A 24,056-nucleotide genomic window follows, 5' to 3' on the forward strand; every position below is an offset into this window, starting at 1 on the left:
AAAGTCTGCTTCCGCGTCTGTTTCTGACACAAGCGTTTTCGGGCTGGCTGCTCTGAAAACAAACCCCTGCCCACTCTGCTTTGTTCCTCGTCTGAGCTGCTGTGACGTAGATTACTGTAATAACAGCAGATTACAACCATTGAAATACTTTCTATAGTTCAAGACTTACGGTCATTTAAAAACAGAGCACATCATATTGGGGCCTCAGTTTTGATGTTAAAGGTCTAAAAAAATTATGGAGAACGTCCGGCGGGCCGGATTGAAAATCTTAATGGGCCGCATGCCCAGGTATTTTGCCCACGTCTGTTTTAAACTGTATATTTTATGTAATCATTGGAGCGCAGACCTCTGCCAGGCCCTACAGTATCTCCCAATAGTAAAAATGTCCAGAATCCAGGGGGAGCCGGATCAGCCCCATAATGTAATCAATTGTTTCTTATTCCATTTCTGACATTTCGTAAATGGTAGATCCTAGTCCGCTCTTAACATTTTAAATCATCTATAGTGAAATGAAAGAAAAGGAGGGAACCCTCTTGTCAGTAATCCACTGTCTTTTTGTCTGTGGGTGGAGGCGGGGCCGCTGGCATTCATCATACTTGCCAACCTTGAGACCTCCAATTTCGGGAGGTGGGGGGGCGTGGTTGGGGCGTGGTTAAGAGGGGAGGAGTATAATTACAGCTAGAATTCACCAAGTCAAGTATTTCATATATATATATATATATATATATATATATATATATATATATGTATATATGTATATATGTATATATATATGTATTAGAGATGCGCGGTTTGCGGGCACAACCACGGAGTCCGCGGATTATCCGCGGATCGGGCGGATGAAAATAAAGAAAATTAGATTTTATCCGCGGGTCGGGTCGGGTCGGGTGGTTGAAAAAAAAAAAAAAAAAGATTTTAAATAGATTCAGGCGGGTGGCAGTTAAACCAATTCGGAAATATATATACATAGTTAAATGTTGTTACCCACATACGAAAAACGAGCAGGCACCTGCTGCATATGCCACAACAGAAGAAAAAAAAAGAAAAGAGATGGACACTTTTACGGAGCGGAGAAGGGACGCCTCGCCGGGGCCCGGGACCGAGGCCGCTTCCCCCGAGAGGGCCCCACCGGGAGCCGTAGCTGAGGCGATCCGCGAGAAGGGCCCGACGCACGTCCAGGGTCACCACCGCGCCCACCGCACCGACACCCCGCCTCGTCCGCCTTCGCCGCGGCCGGCGTCACGCGCAGCAGATAAGCAGCTTACCTGCCCGCCACCCCCGTGGCCGGGGGCTCGTAACAGGGGTCACTCCGCGCGCTCCGCCCGCGCAGCTTACCTGCCCGCCACCCCTGTTGCCGGGGGCGCGTAACAGGGGTCACTCCGCGCGCAGTGCGCTCACGAAAGGGGTGGGGCTCACCCTGGTTGATATAGACAGCAGCTAGGATGGTGGCCATGGAAGTTGGAACCCGCTAAGGAGTGTGTAACAACCAACCTGCCGAATCAACTAGCCCTGAAAATGGATGGCGCTGGAGCGTCGGGCCCATATACCCGGCCGTCGCCGGCAGCGAGACGCGCTTGGAGGTGCGCTCAGCGCGGCTCCCATATGATTGCGCACTGGTGTGCGTCTGGGTCGTGACAGCGTGGCACGCGAATGTCTGTGCTGCATTGGATCAGTCTCCTTTCTTTAACAGGCAAAAGCTTTATAACCTCACTAATGCCTTGCATCGTCTATATTAGATATATAACAACGGGCGGGTGCGGGCGGATGCGGTTCTGATCAAATGTTAGATCGGGTGGATTGCGGATGGTTGACGACTTTCTGATGCGGTTGCGGATGAAATAATTGCCTATCCGCGCATCTCTAATATATATATATATATATATATATATATATATATATATATATATCCCCCCACGACCCCGGAGGGAATAAGCGGTAGAAAATGGATGGATGGATGGATATTTATATATATATATATATATATATATATATATATATAAGTAATACTTGACTTTCAGTGAATTCTAGCTATAAATATATATTTCTTTTATAATATATATATATATATATATATATATATATATATATATATATATATATATATATATATATATATATATATATATATATATATGTATATGTGTAAAAATAAAAGAAATACTTGAATTTCAGTGTTCATTTATTTACACATATCACACACATAACACTCATCTACTCATTGTTGAGTTAAGGGTTGAATTGTCCATCCTTGTTCTATTCTCTGTCACTATTTTTCTAACCATGCTGAACACCCTCTCTGATGATGCATTGCTGTGTGGCACGCACAAAAGTGCTTTCATCAAATGCACTAGATGGCAGCATTGTCCTGTTTAAGAGTGTCACAACATTGCTGTTAACGACAGATGAACTGCTTTACGGTAGACGAAAACTTGACTGCTGTTGTTGTGTGTTGTTACCGCGCTGGGAGGACGTTAAAGAAACTGCCTAACAATAAACCCACATAAGAAACCAAGAACTCGTCCTCGATCATTCTACAGTTATAATGATTGGGCAGGCACGTTGTTTATATTGTGGGAAAGCGGACTCAGGTCCGCATGGAGCTGGAGGGGGCGTGGCCTCCAGCTCCGCCTGAATTTCGGGAGATTTTCGGGAGAAAATTTGTCCTGGGAGGTTTTCGGGAGAGGTGCTGAATTTCGGGAGTCTCCTGGAAAATCCGGGAGGGTTGGCAAGTGTGGCATTCACACACTGTAGTTGAAACACGTACCGTAGAAATTATCCGGATCAACCCCTAAATTGAATGACTTGTTCCTTATCACATTTCGGACATTTCGTGAAAGGTAGATGAAAATCTGTCCATGACTTTTTGAGCGATCTACAGCTGAACAAAACAAACCAAGTGAACACTCTTGTCTGTCTCCGCTAGCATTCAAACAGAGAACCGTAAAGGTAAAGTAGTACAGTAGTAGAAATTATTCCAACCGGGCGTAAAATCTAATCACAGTTGTTTCGTATTCGATTTCTTGAAAGTTTCATGGAAATCCGCCCATGACTTTCTTAGTTTTTTAGATAGTTATCTAAGTAGTTAACAATCTAAATAGCTTGCTAGTTGACAGATAAAATAACCCCAATGATTACATGGGGTAATCATTGTAATTAGTACCAACCAATGTATGTTATCAGTGTACAAACGCTGACATTTCGTTATCATTATCATATTAGCACAAGTATGTCGGCTTCTGTTTGGGTCTTAGCTGCACAGATGGCCTCTCATACACGTCAAGGTTGCTTTGCAGGGAAGGCAAAGAGTGGATCTCAGCTGGACTGGCCACCTCCAAAAGGGGAGTCAGCTCCGAGAAGAGACTTCCGTCTTTCGCCAGGTGGTTCTGGAACAGCACGGCCGTCATGGTTGACAGGTACTTATCTGGCAACTAACAAAACACAATCCAGGCAACTCCAGTCAGTGAGTAAGCAGGACTTTGAACAAAGTACTGAAGTGTTCAGAAAGGATGAATTTAGGAAAGAAATGGGAAAATAGTGACAAACCATGCCTTATGTGATTTTTCACCTTCAATGTATCCTTGTTTCTGGCATAGTATTGAAGAATCATCCTGACAGTGGTGATGTGAGCTGCACTAAACACAGACTTCAGGCTGCTCAATGGTATCTTAAAGTACTCCTACAACCACAAATGTATCAAAACCTCCTCGTAACACTTGGACTTCATTAATGCATATATTATTTGAACTATCGTTGTGTACCTTAATGATGAGGGATTCATTACTGCTTGCATCCCGTGCTGTTTGCATCAAGGTGGTTAGTGCTGTCTGCAAAGGTAAAATATATTGGTAAGTATCAGTTCATAGCAATATTTGAACGAAAACTGAATGATGTGTCAGTCAGTACGTTTCCATGCACATAGTCACATTTCCCTAAATAATGTATCCATTTTCACACATCTTTGGTTACAAGTGCTCTCTCCAAATAGACCATTGGCCAAATCAGGGACAAATCCAGGATTTGTCATCCAGGATTTGTTTCTCTGCTGGGCCTAAGGGGGGCTTGACCGATTCGTGGGGTCGCTAAAAAAAGAATAGATTTTCATGTCTTCAGTCCTCATTTTTTCAATGAAATCAGTTAGGACATGCTCAGTGGCCCTGTGGTTAGAGTGTCCGCCCTGAGATCGGTAGGTCATGAGTTCAAACCCCAGCCGAGTCATACCAAAGACTATAGAAATTGGACCCATTACCTCCCTGCTTAGCTCAGGATCAAGGGTTGGAATTGGGGGTTGAATCCCAAAATGATTACCGAGCGCTCACTGCTCCCCTCACCTCCCAGAGGGTGGAATAAGGGGATGGGTCAAATGCAGAGAGTAATTTCACCACACCTAGTGTGTGTGTGTGACTATCTGTGGTACTTTACCTTAACTTAAACTTTATGATACACAGCACAAGCATGTTTGATATGAAAGTAGTTTCAACTGAATTTTACCAAAGAATATTAAACAAAATAGTTAAGCCTAACACAAGCAATGATGGTAAAATTGTTTCACATGCAAAGACAGACAATACATCCTAAATGCGACAACAGGTGTATTTATCCATGTGCATTATGAATGAAAACAGACAACTATGCGCTGTTTCGGATCACAACATTTTAACTTAATAAATGATTCATAGTGAAAATAGTATTAAGCCTATAGGCTACAAAGTGCCGCATCATTGCCGCAAAGAGAAGTGCAAGCAGCTCAATTTGCAAATGATTGCTCTGGAAGGGCGGGCCAAAAAAGTTTGCATTCGAGCTGTGATTGGAGCTGGACATTTGATAGGTGTTTGGAAAGATGTACCAGGTTGGGTAATTGGCCACAGAAAAATGGACTCAGCCCTGTGATAGGCTTAGCAAAGATAGACTCATGAAGACGATTGGCTGCCACAAAGCTGTCCCGTTTTGTGGGCTGTCTTATTTAAGTGGTGGAATTTTTACAACATATGAAAAATCCACTGACGTCACCAGTGAGACGTCACAGATGGGGCGAATTCCAAACGACTCTATTGGAAGAAGTTTGTAGGAAGGCAAGATTATTTTATGAATATCTACGCCATGCCTCCTCGGTTTGATTTGATATTTTCGGGACTTGTGCAGATCTCAAATACATAACAGCATGTACCGATAGGTAAGAACGGTTGGTTTTTCATGATAAGGACCTAAAATGCTTGGAGGTTGGGGAGCTAAACAGATTTCTGACAGGGCTATAGCACCCCTATCCCCGGTGTTGCACCAACTCTGGGCCAAATTATGTGTGGCTCCCATACGCTACGGGGCTACTGTGGTCATTTCAGTTTGTTTGGGATGGTAGGTCGAGCAAGAAGTCACGAGCAGAAGCTTTTGGGTGTAACGGATAACAATAAATTTGATGCTCTTTCGTGTTGTCGGTACTGTTTTAGTGTGTGTATAAATTACATCTGCATTGGTTCTTGGGGTTATGGTGATCCTCAGAGGCATATACATGCTAGGATTATGCAACAATATGCTGTGATTCCTTAACAGCCTTATAGTCACCAATTATTTTGACTTAGGGAAACCTCATACAGTTTGTAAGGAACATCGGTGGCTAAAATATGTCATTCCTTTCCGGAATTCTATTGTTTCTAGGAATGAACTGAGAGTCAATGCTACTGTCAAGAGAGTTGTACCAACCCAGTCCACTTCTGCAACAACAGTAATGTGTACGCACACGACAAAAGGGAATGTTGGGGCGCAGGGATTCAACTAAATAAAAACAGCATACAGTGGAACCCGTTTATGACGACGCCCCTCAGACTGGCTGACTCACGTTGACATAAGTGGCTGTCGACATAACCGAAATTGAAACTGACAATTAAACAATTGGAAATCTTTTTTTGACTGTGCCTTACTTTTTAGTAATAGGAAAAACACGGTGGACTGGGACTTGATGAGTTGGTTGACACAGACGAGTTCCACTGTATCTAGGTATGATATGTAACAATGTCAGTCTTACCCCAAAACATTGTAGCAAAACCTTCTTTTGGTCGAAGTTGTTCTCCCTCTCAAGATAACTAACTACAGACTCCAGTACACTAATTCGTACATTCTTGGTGACATGCAGTGATGTGTTCTGGATCTCCTCTATCGCTAGCAATACTACAACAGCTGTGTTAACTGCTTGTTCCAAGACTGTAGCCACAGATGGAGTCATCAGATGCCTGACCCTAGACCTCAGACCGTCTGCCCAGCAGCGCATCATTATGCGCGTGACCATGTCCTGGCTAGCATCGGGTTGGCAGGCTGTGGTGAAGTCCACAGAACAAGTCCAGTTGAAATGCCTCATCAAGTGTTTGGCGAGGCAAAAGTTGCCTTCAGTGGTTTTATTACCAGTGGTGGTGTAGTTGGTATAGGTGGCACACATTATGCTCACCCATATGCTAGAGGGCTCATGCGCTAACAGGAAGAGAAGACCAGGGTTCGAGCAGATTGAAGAAACAAAGTTGGACTGATCGTGCTCCCAGCAGAGGGTCAATATCGCTGGATCCGGAAGGTTTATAGTCCAGGTGGAATACTGGCACTGCTCTGCAGGGTTGAATCCAGTCTCTTCTCCTCCATCCTCCCCTTCCTCATCAGGAGTTACTCCCAAATTTGATTGGTTGGCACAGTACTTTATTAACCAAGTGTTGTCCAGGTTAGCCATCAGGTTCTGAAGGACTGTTTTGTTTGAGCAGACTTTGGAGGTGAAGTTTAGTGGGTCTTTCTCAGCACAGAGAGCCAACTCGGTCATATCGACAATGATGGGACGTGCCCATTCAGAATACTTGCATATCTGAAGTTAAAAAAAAAGAAAAAAGATTAAAAACATGTGACAACCAATTGTAGTTGTCAAATAACATTTTGATACAGAACCATGTGATCCCGATCAAATACCCACCTTTGGTAGAACCTCAATTTCCTTGTCTACACAAACTGATGTCAGCCATTTGTTTTGGGGGTTTTGCAAAAGCTTTTCAAGCAAAGATGTCTTGCAGCAGACATTCGTCTGAAAAGCAACCTGATTATGTTGCCAACAGAATCCGACTACTGAATCGTCCACCTGCCGATCTTCCCACAAGTGGTAGTTGCACCAGTCCGAAATACGTAAAGGTTCTGGAGTCACAGTGGGTAGGATGGTCAAAGCAGTGCTGCAGTGATCTCCAAGCCAGGCATTGTCCTGATTACGTACCAGGCTCTCTAGAAAAGTTCTGTTAGTGCAAACTTTCTCAGCAAAACCTGAGGGATCATTGCGAATGCACTGTGCCAAAATATCTGTTGTGATCTGCATTACATCTTGCCACTCTGAGTAGACACAAGACTGAGAAACAAGTGGATCCGGGTCAGGAGATGGTAGTGGTAGTGGTGCACTTGTGCAGTTGGGCATGAACCTCACATTCTCGGGGTTGGAAAATAATAACATGAACAAGCCGGTGTGCACGCAGATGAGTCTTGTGAGCCTTTGACTGTCCAGGCTAATACAGAACTCTAGTAAGTGTGAATCTACTGGGACTGATGGCTGATCGATCCATTGTCCATAAGTGCAGAACTGATCCACCAGATAGCTGTAGTTTTCTGAGGAATTTGCACAGTATCCATACAGCCAACTGTTCTTCTGGTCTAACAGCAACTTTCTCATCAGTAAAGCATTATTACACACATGCCTCACAAACTCTTTCTGTTCGTTGTCGCTGCAAAGAGAGACAAGGACAACATCCACCACCTGGTTTTCTAACCAGCTGTTGTAGTTACAAGCAAGTTGTTGGAGGTTAGGGGCTTCTCTGGCTTTTCGGTGAGGTGCAAAGCTCCTTGCAGGAAAGAGTTGCGTATCGCCAACATTGCAGTCTGATGACTTGCTAAGAAGTGGGGACACCAGTGCTTGAATGACATAGCACATATTACTCCACACTGCCTGTACCTGCTGGGCATTGAGGGTTCTGAGTGCTTGACACAAGTTGAGCACTGATGTGGACATTCCTGCTCTTGAACTATAGAGGATTTCAGCACAGAGTGTGTCATTAAACACAGACAGATTTTGGCGATCACATCGGAAGAGCGTGTCGTGGTTAGTCTCAGTGTCAGACTCGAGGACACTGCGATGGAAGAAAGGAGGATTCTGGCACTCTGGACTCTGGTCGGCGTATGTGCACCCAGATTGTTCTGGAGTCAGGAGGGTTTCCAGAAGAATGTCAATAATTGAGTTGGCGAAGGACCAGCTCACGTTGTGTTTCATTCCCCTAAACAAGACACATTCAACAAAGTTGCTCAATAATGGAATAATATTCACAAAATATTTCAGTGAACAATATTCTGAGAAATCTTTGACAAAGATCTGCCGACGTTGAGCCTAGATTATGCTTCTGCGTAGTCACTACGTGTAGTCCAATGGCATTGAAGTGAATTAATGAACTCATATTATGTTCTACATATGGTGAATGTTTATATTCATCTTGGAGAAAGCAAACCACCAAGTTTAATTAAATAGTGGTATTTCAGTTTGAGCACATAAAAAGTTAAGGCCCCTTAGTTTGATATTCTCAGGTGGATTGGATCACTTCTTGTAGGAAAAAAGGCTCTAATTAGGACTACTGAATGCAAAAGTGGTAACCATATCCTTGAGAAAAGACTACCTGTCTAGCTCAACGCCAACATTTGAGTTATTACTTAAAGCAGTTGTTCTCCAGACACTTGCACACGAACATCTCCTTTTATGGTCAGGATGTGCTCTTCTGACTTAACACACACACGCAGAGACAGAAAGGGGGAATATAAAAAAACTGATGGTTTGGCTTCTCCAGTTAGGAGTGCCTCATTTTCTTGACCTGACCTCCTCCAGGGAACTTCAGTCCTGTATAATGACAATCGCTTGTAATAAAGCAACTTTTCGTTCAGTAAAGCGTCTCCGACGTCTCTTTTGATCGAGCCACACTAGCTGTGTCACCCTTCTGTCCGGACGAGGATGACAAGACCAGAAATACACTTCAGCATCTTCATCATTTTATAGCTCTTTGTCTGAGTAGAGCGTGACATGCAATTGTCTAATGAAAAACAAGGGGCGGTAGTTTCCGAAGTGAGCAACTTGAACACTCGTCGATTGTTTAGTTTGTTAGCATCCTTGGTTGTGCGTTTGCGGCTATCAAAGAGAGACAGAGTGTTATTGGAGCTATAACTAATCAATGTGTTGCACCAGTCACTTGTATTGCGAATGTTGAGCCGAAATCAGAGAAGGTGCACGCAAAAGGTGAGCTGCATACCAACTGAACGAGTTAAGAGTATTTTGATGTAATAGTTTTTTATCGGCCTATTGTTATGCTTTAAATTGCAAGCAAACATTTGATTTACAAGCATCCCCGCCATTAGTTGCCATAGCAAATGTTACTGAACCCTGTAAGATCCACCACAAACATCTGGTTTTACCGGCTAGCATTAGCTCATAGGTAAAGATTGGTATATCTTTGTTTCCCAACCATGAGAAAGAAGCAGGTAAGTGTGAAGGACAGTGCTGAGAAGAAGTGGATGATATTCATTAAATCCCCCAAAAAAGACATTTGAGCATAGCACTGCTCGTGTGCACCGTACTTAAGCAGAATGAGTCCAACACCAGCCAAGAATATTATAATTATTATATGAATGGCGGACATTTATCCAAGAAAATATAGAAAAGCCTCGGATGGTGTGTTCGATGGAGAAGCAGCAGAAAATAACGTACAAGTCTGCTCTTCAAGGTAAATGCTGTACATTATTTCATAAAATGATTGTAGTTTGTTTTTCTTTTTAAAAGGCATTTTACATGTTAGAATTTAACTATTTAGCAGTGGTGTGCCGCCAGGGCCAGCAAGGCCTTTTCTGCTGGCCTAACATAACCAGAAATCATGATCATAATTAAAGAGTTAAAAAAAAGTTCATTAACTTTCCCTAAATATCTAAAAGTATTCATATTCTCTTCATGTCATATTATGCTCCTTCCAGTGCTGTTGTTTTTATTTTTTAATTTGTATCCAATCAGAATTCAGCTAGATTATGTTTCCATGCTGTACCAAATCTGCCCGAGGCCTTCAGAATCAACAATGCAGGCGTCCGTGCACTGTAAAGGAACGGTAACATACAGTTGATAGACAGTTGCGATAGCCAATTAGATCACGAGTTGTTGTCAGTAAGGCCTTCTAGCTGGCCTAAGGTTGAACGTGACATTTACGCGTCCTGTGAATGGATACTCACCGGGACCATTAACGGATGAATGGGGCAGTATGGCGTAGTGGGTAGAGCGGCCGTGCCAGAAACCTGAGGGTTGCAAGTGCGCTCCCCGCCTCTTGACATACAAATCGCTGCCGTTGCGTCCTTGGGCAGGACACTTCACCCTTGCCCCCGGTGCCGCTCACACTGGTAAACGAATGATGAATGAATGATAGGTGGTGGTCGGAGGGGCCGTAGGCGCAAACTGGCAGCCTCGCTTCCGTCAGTCTACCCCAGGGCAGCTGTGGCTACAAATGTAGCTTACCACCACCAGGTGTGAATGAAGGATGGGTTCCCACTTCTCTGTGAGCGCTTTGAGTATCTAATAATAGAAAAGCGCAATATAAAATCTAATCCACTATTATTATTATTATTATTATTATTATTATTGAATATGAGAACACATACAGTTGATAGACAGTTGCGATAGCCAATCAGATCACAAGTTGTTGACAGTAGTCTATCTAACTAGCCTGATGTTAACGAGGCTGTGATTGGATACTCACTTGTCATTCCAAAGTGAGTATCCATTCACAAGTTTCAATTTAGCAGGAAGCGGGAAGTGTTGCGCCGTAGCCAGACCGGGATAGCAGAGAAGGAGAACAAAACGTTGATTAGGAGGCAGATATATATTTGCAAGGCCATTTTTAATAAGGATATTTAATGAGAAACTACATCTTGTGAGACGATGTCGGCCAATCCCGGAAGCTCAGCTGTTCTGGCGATGAAATGGGGAAATGCCTGCCATTTCCACTCAAATCAGCCGACTTACGAGGGGTACCACTGGCTTATACGGCGTCAAATAGGTCTTACTAATTGTGAGTTCAAATATTACATTTTTTCACTTTTAATATGTTTTTTGTAGAGATGTCCGATAATATCGGCCTGCTGATATTATCGGCTGATAAATGCTTTAAAATGTAATATCGGAAATTATCGGTATCGGTTTCAAAAAGTAAAAATAATGACTTTTTAAAACGCCGTTGTGCGGAGCGGTACATATCCGGTAAAACACGGATATAAACCCAGTCAGCAGCCCCTCCCCTCTCCCCTCTCTCCTCTCCCACACACAACACAGGAGTTGACGGCTGCAGCATGAGAGGTTTACTGGCGACCCTTGATGATCTCATCAAACCGCCGCGAGCGGATCATAACAACAACAAGAGTGTGTTGTTGCCGGTGCTGTAGCCGTGGCTAACAAGCGAGCTCGCTCGGTGACTGACTACCGACACCATGTCTATGGTTTGGGATTATTTTAAAGTGTGTCTGAAGGATAAAAAACTGGCAATTTGCAATAGCTGCAAAAAGTTGGTTGTGCGAGGAGGAACCAAGACGTCTTCCTTTAATACGAGCAATTTGATCTCCCACCTCTTCAAGAATCATAAGGTGATACACCTTATGATTAGCATCAGTGCTAAATATTATAAACTTATCACTTTCCTCTGGCACTGTTCCCCTAGCATTCAAGAAAGCGGTTATTCATCCTCTGCTCAAAAGACCTAACCTTGATCCTGACCTCATGGTAAACTACCGACCGGTGTCCCACCTTCCCTTTATTTCGAAAATCCTCGAAAAAATTGTCGCACAGCAGCTAAATGAACACTTAGTGTCTAACAATCTCTGTGAACCTTTTCAATCCGGTTTCAGGGCAAATCACTCTACGGAGACAGCCCTCGCAAAAATGACTAATGATCTACTGCTAACGATGGATTCTGATGCGTCATCTATGTTGCTGCTTCTTGATCTTAGCGCTGCTTTCGATACCGTCGATCATAATATTTTATTAGAGCGTATCAAAACACGTATTGGTATGTCAGACTTAGCTTTGTCGTGGTTTAACTCTTATCTTACTGACAGGATGCAATGCGTCTCCCATAATAATGTGACCTCGGACTATGTTAAGGTAACGTGCGGAGTTCCTCAGGGTTCGGTTCTTGGCCCTGCACTCTTTAGTATTTACATGCTGCCGCTAGGCGACATCATACGCAAATACGGTGTTAGCTTTCATTGCTATGCTGATGACACCCAACTCTACATGCCCCTAAAGCTGACCAACACGCCGGATTGTAGTCAGCTGGAGGCGTGTCTTAATGAAATTAAACAATGGATGTCCGCTAACTTCTTGCAACTCAACGCCAAGAAAACGGAAATGCTGATTATCGGTCCTGCTAAACACCGACATTTATTTGATAATACCACCTTAACATTTGACAACCAAACAATTACACAAGGCGAATCAGTAAAGAATCTGGGTATTATCTTCGACCCAACTCTCTCGTTTGAATCACACATTAAGAGTGTTACTAAAACGGCCTTCTTTCATCTCCGTAATATCGCTAAAATTCGTTCTATTGTATCCACTAGCGACGCTGAGATCATTATTCATGCGTTCGTTACGTCTCGTCTCGACTACTGTAACGTATTATTTTCGGGTCTCCCTATGTCTAGCATTAAAAGATTACAATTGGTACAAAATGCGGCTGCTAGACTTTTGACAAGAACAAGAAAGTTTGATCATATTACGCCTATACTGGCTCACCTGCACTGGCTTCCTGTGCACTTAAGAAGTGACTTTAAGGTTTTACTACTTACGTATAAAATACTACACGGTCTAGCTCCGTCCTATCTTGTCGATTGCATTGTACCATATGTCCCGGCAAGAAATCTGCGTTCAAAGAACTCCGGCTTATTAGTGATTCCCAGAGCCCAAAAAAAGTCTGCGGGCTATAGAGCGTTTTCTATTCGGGCTCCAGTACTATGGAATGCCCTCCCGGTAACAATTAGAGATGCTACCTCAGTAGAAGCATTTAAGTCCCATCTTAAAACTCATTTGTATACTCTAGCCTTTAAATAGCCCCCCTGTTAGACCAGTTGATCTGCCGTTTCTTTTCTTTTCTCCTCTGCTCCCCTTTTCCTTGAGGGGGGGGGGGGCACAGGTCCGGTGGCCATGGATGAAGTGCTGGCTGTCCAGAGTCGGGACCCGGGGTGGACCGCTCGCCTGTGCATCGGCTGGGAACATCTCTACGCTGCTGACCCGTCTCCGCTCGGGATGGTGTCCTGCTGGCCCCACTATGGACTGGACTCTTACTATTATGTTGGATCCACTATGGACTGGACTCTCACAATATTATGTCAGACCCACTCGACATCCATTGCTTTCGGTCTCCCCTAGAGGGGGGGGGGGGAGTTACCCACATATGCGGTCCTCTCCAAGGTTTCTCATAGTCATTCACATCGACGTCCCACTGGGGTGAGTTTTTCCTTGCCCGTATGTGGGCTTTGTACCGAGGATGTCGTTGTGGCTTGTGCAGCCCTTTGAGACACTTGTGATTTAGGGCTATATAAATAAAGATTGATTGATTGATTGATTGACACGATGAATACAAGCGGAAGATGGATGAAAAGCAAACACCGAAAAAAATAAGGAATAATGCACTTTCTTAGACTTAGACTTAGACTTTGTGAAAGTCAAAGTATAGTATTTCCCATAGTTGTAGTGGGTATCAGGATTATCTCAGGGAGAGCATGCCCCAAATTCCAAGCTGCTGTTTTGAGGCATGTTAAAAAAAATAATGCAGTTGTTCTCTTATTTTGGAAAACCTTGTTACATTTAGGGATGATGTTTGATAAGAAATTATCGAGATCGAGCCCATTATCGAATCCTCTTATCGAACCGATTCCTTATCGATTCTCTTATCGAACCCAGATAGGTTGTTGTATATGGAAAAAAACACAATATTTGGTTTAACAAAAGCTCACTTTTATTTTATAAGAATAAAATAAAATAAATAAATAAATATTGACTGTTGTTACCCAAAGTATATTAAGTGGGATTTTTCAGAAAAACAAATATATACAGTAACATCATTTATCATTTATTAACACAAAAACAACCTATTTCTGTGATCACTATAGGAAAATAGCCATGCCTTGAGGCGTTTTTTCCGGTCCATTATTTTTGCTGCTTGTGTGACATCACAGGAAATGACGTAGCTCAGTCTAATGACATCACAGGAAATTACGTAGCTCAGTCGTTAGACTGAGCTACGTAATTTCCTGTGATGCTCCACAGGGCATTTCTTGTGGGACGGGATTCGAATAAAGAAACAAACTCTTTTTCTTTACTATAGTGGCCTCGATAATGGGAACAGGTTCTCAAAAAGGGATTTGAGTCCATGGAATCGGTTATTTTCTTATCGAACGGTTCTTTTCTTATCGAACAACCGGGAGAACCGGTTTCGAACATCATCCCTAGTTACATTGTTTAATGTATCCAGCGGGGCATCACAACAAAATTAGGCATAATAATGTGTTAATTCCACGACCGTATATATCGGTGTCGGTTGATATCGGAATCGGTAATTAAGAGTTGGACAATATCGGAATATCGGATATCGGCAAAAAAGCCATTATCGGACATCTCTAGTTTTTTGCAAATTTAATTTTGACAGTACCACATAAGATATGTTGTAATTGCTGATGCATTTTAATTGATTTTTAAATGCGCCAGAAAATAACCCGTTTTGTACACTGTTGATGTGTTTCAATACTAACTAGAGCGTACATGTGTTCCTGTATAGTATTTCTCCAGCAATGGTCATGTGGTGACATCAATGATGGTATTTTGAGGGGTAATCATTGAAGTCGAACATCACTGAAGGCCTAGGTGGGAAACGCACGGCCCACCACTGCTCTTTAGGGTAGGGGCAAGCACTGATTAAATTCATTTTAATGGGAGCGGTTGTGTTTTAGGTCAAGATCTCCGTCACAGAACCAACTTAGCTCTTTAATTGAGGTACTACTGTACACAAATCTGACCAATCACAGCATTTAACCTCTAAAGGCCTTAGTGGCCACATGCGTGGACAGCACCTTTCAGCTCTTATTTCCAAATTGTGTACACTACTGAATTGGGGTTTTATGCCTACATATGGACACTTATACTGCCATCTGGTGGTGTCAGAAGAGTATAACATACAATGGAATTTGGAAGAAAAAAAAGGGTAAAAAATAAAAATGTGCATGTCACTACACATGAAGTACACGTTTGTGTACATATGGACTAAGTACAACATATTAAAAGATGATTTTTAGTTTTTATTCTAATTAGGGTCCAACAAGCCCAAATAGCAAAGAGAAATAAAAAAAAGCATGTAAACAAACAGCTTGGGCCTTAAGAGGTCAAAGGCCTAATGAAACCCACTACTACCGACCACGCAGTCTGATAGTTTATATATCAATAATGAAATCTTAACATTGCAACACATGCCAATACGGCCGGGTTAGCTTACTAAAGTGCAATTTTAAATTGTGCGCGAAATATCCTGCTGAAAACGTCTCTGTATGATGACGTCAGCGCGTGACGTCACGGATTGTAGAGGACATTTTGGGACAGCATGGTGGCCAGCTATTAAGTCGTGTTTTTATCGCAAAATTCCACAGTATTCTGGACATCTGTGTTGGTGAATCTTTTGCAATTTGTTCAATGAACAATCGAGACAGCAAAAAAGAAAGCTGTAGGTGGGAAGCGGTGTATTGCGGCAGGTGTTGTGCCGGATAACGTACCCCCGCCGTAGAATGCACCCCTTGACTGTTGTGCCGGATAACACAGCCGGTGTTTCATTGTTTACATTCCCAGAAGATGACAGTCAAGCTTTACCATTGGCCTGTGGAGAACTGGGACAACAGAGACTCTTACCAGGAGGATTTTGAGTTGGATGCGCAGACGCGGTACCGTGAGTACGCATGCAGCTGCGGCTTCCAAACATTTGATCGCTTGCTTGTACGTGCGTCCTGCTATGTGCATGTCACGTACGTATTTTTGCGGACTTTGGGGAAATATATGTGCTGTATGAACTTTGGGGAGGTGAACGGTACTTTGGGCTGTGGGATTGAGTGTGTTGTGCAGGTGTTTGAGTTGTATTGGCGGGTTATATGGACGGGAGGGGGGAGGTGTTTGTTATGCGGGATTAATTTGTGGCATATTAAATATAAGCCTGGTTGTGTTGTGGCTAATAGAGTATACCGGTATATATGTCTTGTGTTTATTTACTGTTTTAGTCATTCCCAGCGGAATATCAGGTCCCACCCGCCTCTTACAGCATCTTCCCTATCTGAATCGCTCCCACTGCCCTCTAGTCCTTCACTCTCACTTTCCTCATCCACGAATCTTTCATCCTCGCTCAAATTAATGGAGAAATCGTCGCTTTCTCAGTCCGAATCGCTCTCGCTGCTGGTGGCCATGATTGTAAACAATGTGCAGATGTGAGGAGCTCCACAACCTGTGACGTCACGCTACTCGTCTGCTACTTCCGGTACAGGCAAGGCTTTTTTATCAGTGACCAAAAGTTGCGAACTTTATCGTCGATGTTCTCTACTAAATCCTTTCAGCAAAAATATGGCAATATCGCGAAATGATCAAGTATGACACATAGAATGGACCTGCTATCCCCGTTTGAATAAGAAAATCGCATTTCAGTAGGTCTTTAAGGTCCGCATGTTGGAGGGGAATGTCAAGCTACAGGAGCAGGCCAATGTAGAGCAAGAGCATAAATCAGGCTTGTTGTCGTTGCAAAAGGCAATATGTTACATTGAATTTCAGGAGATTGTTGACGTTCTTACCACATTATGAGCTGCTTGAGATCTCCTAAAATGGGGGGGAAGAAAAGATGATGAAAAACATAGGAGTGAAAATATTGCCAACTGACATGACGTTACCTTGCTCACAGCTTTCTCTCTCGATAAGTGACGGGATTTGTATCCCAAACTGCAAAGCTATTTGGACATAGTCCGTGGGCACTTGGATCAACGAGGCCGCCACGTTGAATACATAGGTGACAGCTGCGTCTGCCACAGCACTCACTGTTGTCACCAAAGTCCCAAAGAGAGGCAACTTTGTCAGAATGGTTAAAAATGTCTGCGGAAAGCCACTCTTTGTTGAAGTTGCGGGTTCCTCCATCCTAAAGTAGGCGTTCCCCAGACCGCTATGCTGCGTATGGCCTCCATCACTCAGAGGGGTGCAAGTGTGGGATCTCAGGGACGACAGGAAGAACAGCAGTGGTTTTCCCAACTCGAGACTAACGGTCTTGGTCATTTCTGCTTCCACTCCGCAGTCCTTCCGCTCAGATAGAATGCAGACGAGGGTTCGGGGAAGCTCCTCGATAAACCCTTCTCTGAGTAACGGTTTGAAGACGGCGAAGAAGTCGGTCAAAACATGGTGATGTGCATTCAAACCCATGGAGGAAGAGTCAATACTACGAGTGTGTTTTCTGTTTTCTGCAGACAAGGAGGGAATCTCATTTACGGCTGATTGGATGTCTGATTCTAAACTGTCAGTCTTTATTTGGATTAGTTTAGGTTGTGAGATCACTTGATTGCAATGGTTCAAAATCCCTGTGGACAGAAAAGGAAGCATTCATACAACTTACATTGATAAATAATAATGAATAATTGCTGATAAATATATATTTTTTCACAAAACCCTGGTTGGCACGTTGTGTAAATCGTAAATAAAAACAGAAAACATCCATCCATCTTCTTCCGCTTATCCGAGGTCGGGTCACGGGGGCAGCAGCCTAAGCAGGTAAGCCCAGACTTTTCTCTCCCCAGCCACTTTGTCCAGCTCTTCCCAGGGGATCCCGAGGCGTTCCCAGGCCAGCCGGGAGACATAGTCTTCCCAACGTGTCCTGGGTCTTCCCCGTGCCCTAAACACCTCCCTAGGGAGGCGTTCGGGTGGCATTCTGACCAGATGCCCGAACCACCTCATCTGGCTCCTCTCGATGTGGAGGAGCAGCGGTTTTACTTTGAGCTCCCCCCGGATGGCAGAGCTTCTCACCCTATCTCTAAGGGAGAGCCCCGCCACCCGGCGGAGGAAACTCATTTCGGCCGCTTGTACCCGTGATCTTGTCCTTTCGGTCATAACCCAAAGCTCATGACCATAGGTGAGGATGGGAACGTAGATCGAACGGTAAATTGAGAGCTTTGCCTTCCGGCTCAGCTCCTTCTTCACCACAACGGATCGATGCAGGGTCGGCATTACTGAAGACGATCCACTCTTCCCTCACTCGTGAACAAGACTCCGAGGTACTTGAACTCCTCCACTTGGGGCAGGGTCTCCTCCCCAACCCGGAGATGGCACTCCACCCTTTTCCGGGCGAGAACAGAATACAATGATTTGCAAATCCTTTTCAACTTATGTTCAATTGAATAGACTGCAAAGACAAGATTTTTAATTGTAATTTTTTTTGCAAATAATCATTAACTTGGAATTTAATGGCAGCAACACATTGCAAAAAAGTTGGCACAAGGGCATTTTTGCCACTGTGTTACATGGCCTTTCCTTTTAACAACACTCAGTAAACGTTTGGGAACTGAGGAGACCAATTTTTGAAGCTTTTCAGGTGGAATTATTTCCCATTCTTGCTTGATGTACATCTTAAGTTGTTGAACATTCCGGGGATCTCCGTTGTGGTATTTTATGCTTCATATTGCACCACACATTTTCAATGGAAGACAGGTCTGGACTACAGGCAGGCCAGTCTAGTACCTGCACTCCTTTACTATGAAGCCACACTGTTTGGCATTGTCTTGCTGAAATAAGCAGGGGCGTCCATGATAACGTTGCTTGGATGGCAACATATGTTGCTCCAAAACCTGTATGTACCTTTCAGCATTAATGGTGCCTTTACAGATGTGTAAGTTACCCATGCCTTGGGCACTAATACACCCCCATACCATCACAGATGCTGGCTTTTCAACTTTGCGCCCATGACAATTCGAGTGGTTCTTTTCCTCTTTGGTCCGGAGGACACGACGTCCACAGTTTCCAAAAACAATTTGAAATGTGGACTCGTCAGACCACAGAACACTTTTCCACTTTGCATCAGCCCGTCTTAGATAAGCTCGGGCCCAGCAAAGCTGCCGGCGTTTCTGGGTGTTGTTGATAAATGGCTTCCGCTTTGCACAGTAGAGTTTTAACTTGCACTTAAAGATGTAGCGACAAACTGTAGTTACTGACAGTGGGTTTCTGAAGTGTTCCTGAGTCCATGTGGTGATATCCTTTACAAACTGATGTCGCTTTTTGATGCAGTACCGCTTGAGGGATCAAAGGTCACGGGCATTCAATGTGCATTGATTTCCCCAGATTCTCTGAACTTTTTGGTGAAATCCCTAAATTCCTTGCAATAGCTGGTTGAGAAATGTTGTTCTTAAACTGTTCGACAATTTGCTCACGCATGTATTCACAAAGTGGTGACCCTCACCCCATCCTTGTTTGCGAATGACTGAGCATTTCATGGAAGCTGCTTTTATACCCAATCATAGCACCCACCTGTTCCCAATTAGCCTGTTCACCTGTGGGATGTTCCAAATACGTGTTTGATGAGCATTCCTCAACTTTCTCAGTCTTTTTTGCCACTTGTGCCAGCTTTTTTGAAACATGTTGCAGGCATCAAATTCCAAATGAGCTAATATTTGCAAAAAATAACACATTTTACCAGTTCGAACATTAAATATCTTGTCTTTGCAGTCTATTCAATTGAATGCAAGTTGAAAAGGATTTGCAAATTATTGTATTATGTTTTTATTTACGATTTACACAACGTGCCAACTTCACTGGTTCTGGGTTTTGTACAATATACTTATTATTGTGGCTTAGGTTTGCAGTGGTGTTCAAGTCTGTTTCATACTGAGAATTGTTTTTTTATTATTTTGCTTAGCTCCTAGAGTCAAAACCTTAACCTATAACTTGACCACTGCAAATTATTACAACAGAAACATTCAATGAATAATACATCCGATGCACACACAAAATTAATAATTGATTTTAACTTCTTGTCAACTAAATTTAAAAAAATACACTTAGTGTCCAACAATTATTAAGCGAGTTAATCTAATTTGAAAGATTTTTTAATACACTATTATCATTTTTGGCAATCTTACAGGTACATATTTTTTTGTCAAATAAACTAAAATACTTTCAACATAGATGTTTGTTGTCAGGCAATGAATTTAAATATAATGCAAAAATTATTTAATTTCCGGAGTTTAACTTTGACCAGTTAAAAACATTAGGTTTGAAATATTGAAATGTTTGAACATTTTTCACATTTTATGAGATGTTGAATTTGCGGTTTTAATCATCCCTAAGCTCGTGGTTCTCAAACTTTTTTGTAACCACTGGCATGCCAAGTACCACCATAATGACCAACATTAAAGTACAGTAGCATAGTAGACCTACACATTCATTAAAAACAAGGCAGAGGTTTTATTTTACAACTATTTTTGGCCACTGTTACATTACACACAGTTTGAATATATATTTAGTTGATTGTGGAGGGGGGCGTGGCCTGCGGTCCTGCAGCAAAGCCGGGTGTGCTAGGACCGGCTTCGAGATCAGCAACAGGTGCGTAGATGGACCACCTGGGCGTGTTTATCTAATCACCTGTCGCTCTGTTAAAGGCAGCAGCCGGGAAGGAGATTAGGGTTGATGATGGAGCACGAGCACAAGCCGTCAGGGGGTCGTCCTCCCCCGCCTCCGGTGGTCCAGCCCCACATTGGGGGCCAAATTGTGGAAGATTTGCGCTTCCGGGTTCTTCGGACCACCAATGACCGACATGCCAGGCTCCTCCAGGGTTACAACACTGTTTTATTTTGTAATAAATTGTCTTTGTTTCCTCAAGCTTGCTCTCGCTCGGCTCGTGCTCCACCATCAACCCTATTCTCCTTCCCGGCTGCTGCCTTTAACAGAGCGACAGGTGATTAGATAAACACGCCCAGGTGGGCCGTCTACGCACCTGTCGCAGATCTCGAAGCCGGTCCTGGCACACCCCGCTTCGCTGCAGGTCCGCAGGCCACGCCCCCCCTCCACAGTGATTCTTCAGCATACCTCTAGATGGAGCCCGCGTACCACAGTTTGAGAATCACTGCCCTAAGCTAATTATAAAAGTCAGAAATTAAAACAACTAAAATCAATCCACCTTTCAAAGATATTTTCATGTATTAATTGTGCGAAACCATAAAGCAGAGGGTGACCAAACTTTCTCCTGAAAATGGCTACGTGGAGTAAAAGATGCTTGGGGACCATTTTGCAGGGTGGTACATGTACCACTGGTGGTACGTGGGGCCTATCTAGTGGTACGCCAAAGAATCACATTAAAGTACAGTGTTTTATTTTCCTTTATTCAAACAAAAGTGTTCCTGTTCAAACGGTGTCTAATGTTACAGTGCCCATAAATATGAAATATACTTAAATTCGAAAAAGCTGCATTGTTTTTAATGAATACTTGGGCCTACTATGCTACTGTATTTTAATGTTGGTTATTATGGTGGTATTTGGAGAAACAGGTTTTTTTCTGAGGTGGTACTTAGTAAAAAAAAAAAAGAAAAAAAAAAAGGTTGAGAACCCAAGTGCTAAATTATTGGAACAAGTCTTAGTTTTGTGTTATTGGTCACAAAGCAAATTAATGTAATATATAATAAGATATCTCATTATCAACCCTCAGGGAATATTACATGTAATTATGTTCACAGGGAAAAAGTTTTTGAAGAGCATAAAAACATTTTTGATCATTTTTTAAATACATTTCAGTCCTAATATCCAACATTTTATGTTTGTATTTTTTCTTTGTATTATACTAATTGACAACTGTGACATCATTTGATTAGAAGGCCTTTAAACGGTGAAATTAGGGCTGTTAATTCATGTGATTCATCACAAACATTTTTTGCAATAATCATGCAATTTATTTTGACCGTACATGCCCCTTTATCTCAACTGTGGATTGTTTAAAATAAATAAATACAAATTAAAAAAAAGCTATAAGTTATTATATAATCATGTCATACATACGTCAGTGAAAATATGACTGCTGCGCTCGCTGGCAAATTTCATTTCAAAATAAACCCTGATTGCACTCAAGATAAAACTGTTACCAGGTTTTGAACAAATAAACGACTTAACATATTTTTATTAAATGTTCCTGGCAACAGAATTGCATTTGTGTCAAAATATTGAGGTCTTTTTTTTTTTTTAAGTTAATTTAAATAATGCAAGTGAGTATTGTGATTAATCACCATTTACATTTAAAAGTGTGATTAATCGGATTAGAATGATAAACGTTTGACAGGAATAGTTCAAAAGTTTTTTTATATTATATTGTATAATCAACAGAAGAATTGGCCTAAAAAAATACATTTATGATTTACTGAAAGGACTAGAAAGTAATTTATTGATGTATTCCTGGCAGAATGAGGCAAAAGTAGCTCGTACTTACCTAACAGGATGTATGTGCAGACAGCCCTCATTGTTTGAAATTAACCAATGACAAGAACAACATTAAAAAAAATTTTTTTTAAATAAATAAGGAAAGGATGTGTCTACTTTGCGGTGTGAAATGTTCATTTGTGGTAGAAGGTCCGGGTTTGAACATCTCCTGATCTGGACTGACCTCGTAACTCCACACCTGCCCCAAGAGCTGTGTAATTAACACAGCCTCAACTTGTTGGGTGTGGAAAGCAGACAGAAATTGGCAAATACGACCTGTGAATTATTGACGAGCCGTCCTGATGAAGACCTAGCGCCTGAAATCCGAATCCTGCCAGAAGACACCAGACTGGCTGCCAGCAGGATTGACGTGATATCGACCTTCGACCTGAAGAACAGGATAATGACGGGCGGGTCGATACAAATAATAGCTCCTATTGTCGGATCGATACTGAAAATACTTAAAGGCCTACTGAAACCCACTACTACCGACCACGCAGTCTGATAGTTTATACATCAATGATGAAATCTTAACATTGCAACACATGCCAATACGGCCGGGTTAGCTTAATAAAGTGCAATTTTAAATTTTGCGCGAAATATCCTGCTGAAAACGTCTCGGTATGATGACGCCTGCGCGTGACGTCACGGATTGTAGAGGACATTTTGGGACAGCATGGTGGCCAGCTATTAAGTCGTCTGTTTTCATCGCAAAATTCCACAGTATTCTGGACATCTGTGTTGGTGAATCTTTTGCAATTTGTTCAATGAACAATGGAGACAACAAAGAAGAAAGCTGTAGGTGGGAAGCGGTGTATTGCGGGCGGCTGCAGCAACACAAACACAGCCGGTGTTTCATTGTTTACATTCCCGAAAGATGACAGTCAAGCTTTACCATTGGCCTGTGGAGAACTGGGACAACAGAGACTCTTACCAAGAGGACTTTGAGTTGGATGCGCAGACGCGGTACCGTGAGTACGCATGCAGCTGCGTCTTCGAAACATTTGATCGCTTGCCCATACGTGCGTGCCGCTATGGGCATGTCACATACGTAACTTTGGGGAAATATATGTGCTGTATGTACTTTGGGGAGGTGAACGGTACTTTGGGCTGTGGGATCGAGTGTGTTGTGCAGGTGTTTGAGTTGTATTGGCGGGTTATATGGACGGGAGGGGGGAGGTGTTTGTTATGCGGGATTAATTTGTGGCATTTTAAATATAAGACTGGTTGTGTTGTGGCTAATAGAGTATATATATGTCTTGTGTTTACTTACTGTTTTAGTCATTCCCAGCTGAATATCAGGTCCCACCCGCCTCTCACAGCATCTTCCCTATCTGAATCGCTCCCACTGCCCTCTAGTCCTTCACTCTCACTTTCCTCATCCAGGAATCTTTCATCCTCGCTCAAATTAATGGGGAAATCGTCGCTTTCTCGGCCCGAATCGTTCTCGCTGCTGGTGGCCATGATTGTAAACAATGTGCGGATGTGAGGAGCTCCACAACCTGTGACGTGACGCGTATATCGT

General features: G+C 42.8%; 1 protein-coding gene across 1 annotated transcript in view; it reads right to left on the reverse strand.

Annotated features, from left to right (window-relative positions):
• The window catches only part of LOC133616223 (uncharacterized), a 63,354-nt gene extending 40,680 nt beyond the window's left edge, over positions 1–22,674 (reverse strand). Inside the window, exons 1-8 of the mRNA XM_061975391.1 lie at positions 22,542–22,674; positions 16,987–17,661; positions 16,891–16,915; positions 6,938–8,273; positions 6,017–6,832; positions 3,759–3,824; positions 3,566–3,676; positions 3,274–3,428 (exon numbers count right to left, since the gene is read on the reverse strand). Of these exons, the coding sequence (XP_061831375.1) occupies positions 3,274–3,428; positions 3,566–3,676; positions 3,759–3,824; positions 6,017–6,832; positions 6,938–8,273; positions 16,891–16,915; positions 16,987–17,661; positions 22,542–22,572 (3,215 nt within the window). The 5' untranslated portion in view covers positions 22,573–22,674. The remainder of the gene's footprint in view (positions 1–3,273; positions 3,429–3,565; positions 3,677–3,758; positions 3,825–6,016; positions 6,833–6,937; positions 8,274–16,890; positions 16,916–16,986; positions 17,662–22,541) is intronic.
• Positions 22,675–24,056: the final 1,382 nt, after the last annotated feature.

This window comes from Nerophis lumbriciformis, linkage group LG15, assembly GCF_033978685.3.
Source record: "Nerophis lumbriciformis linkage group LG15, RoL_Nlum_v2.1, whole genome shotgun sequence".
Classification (NCBI taxonomy): Eukaryota; Metazoa; Chordata; class Actinopteri; order Syngnathiformes; family Syngnathidae; genus Nerophis; species Nerophis lumbriciformis.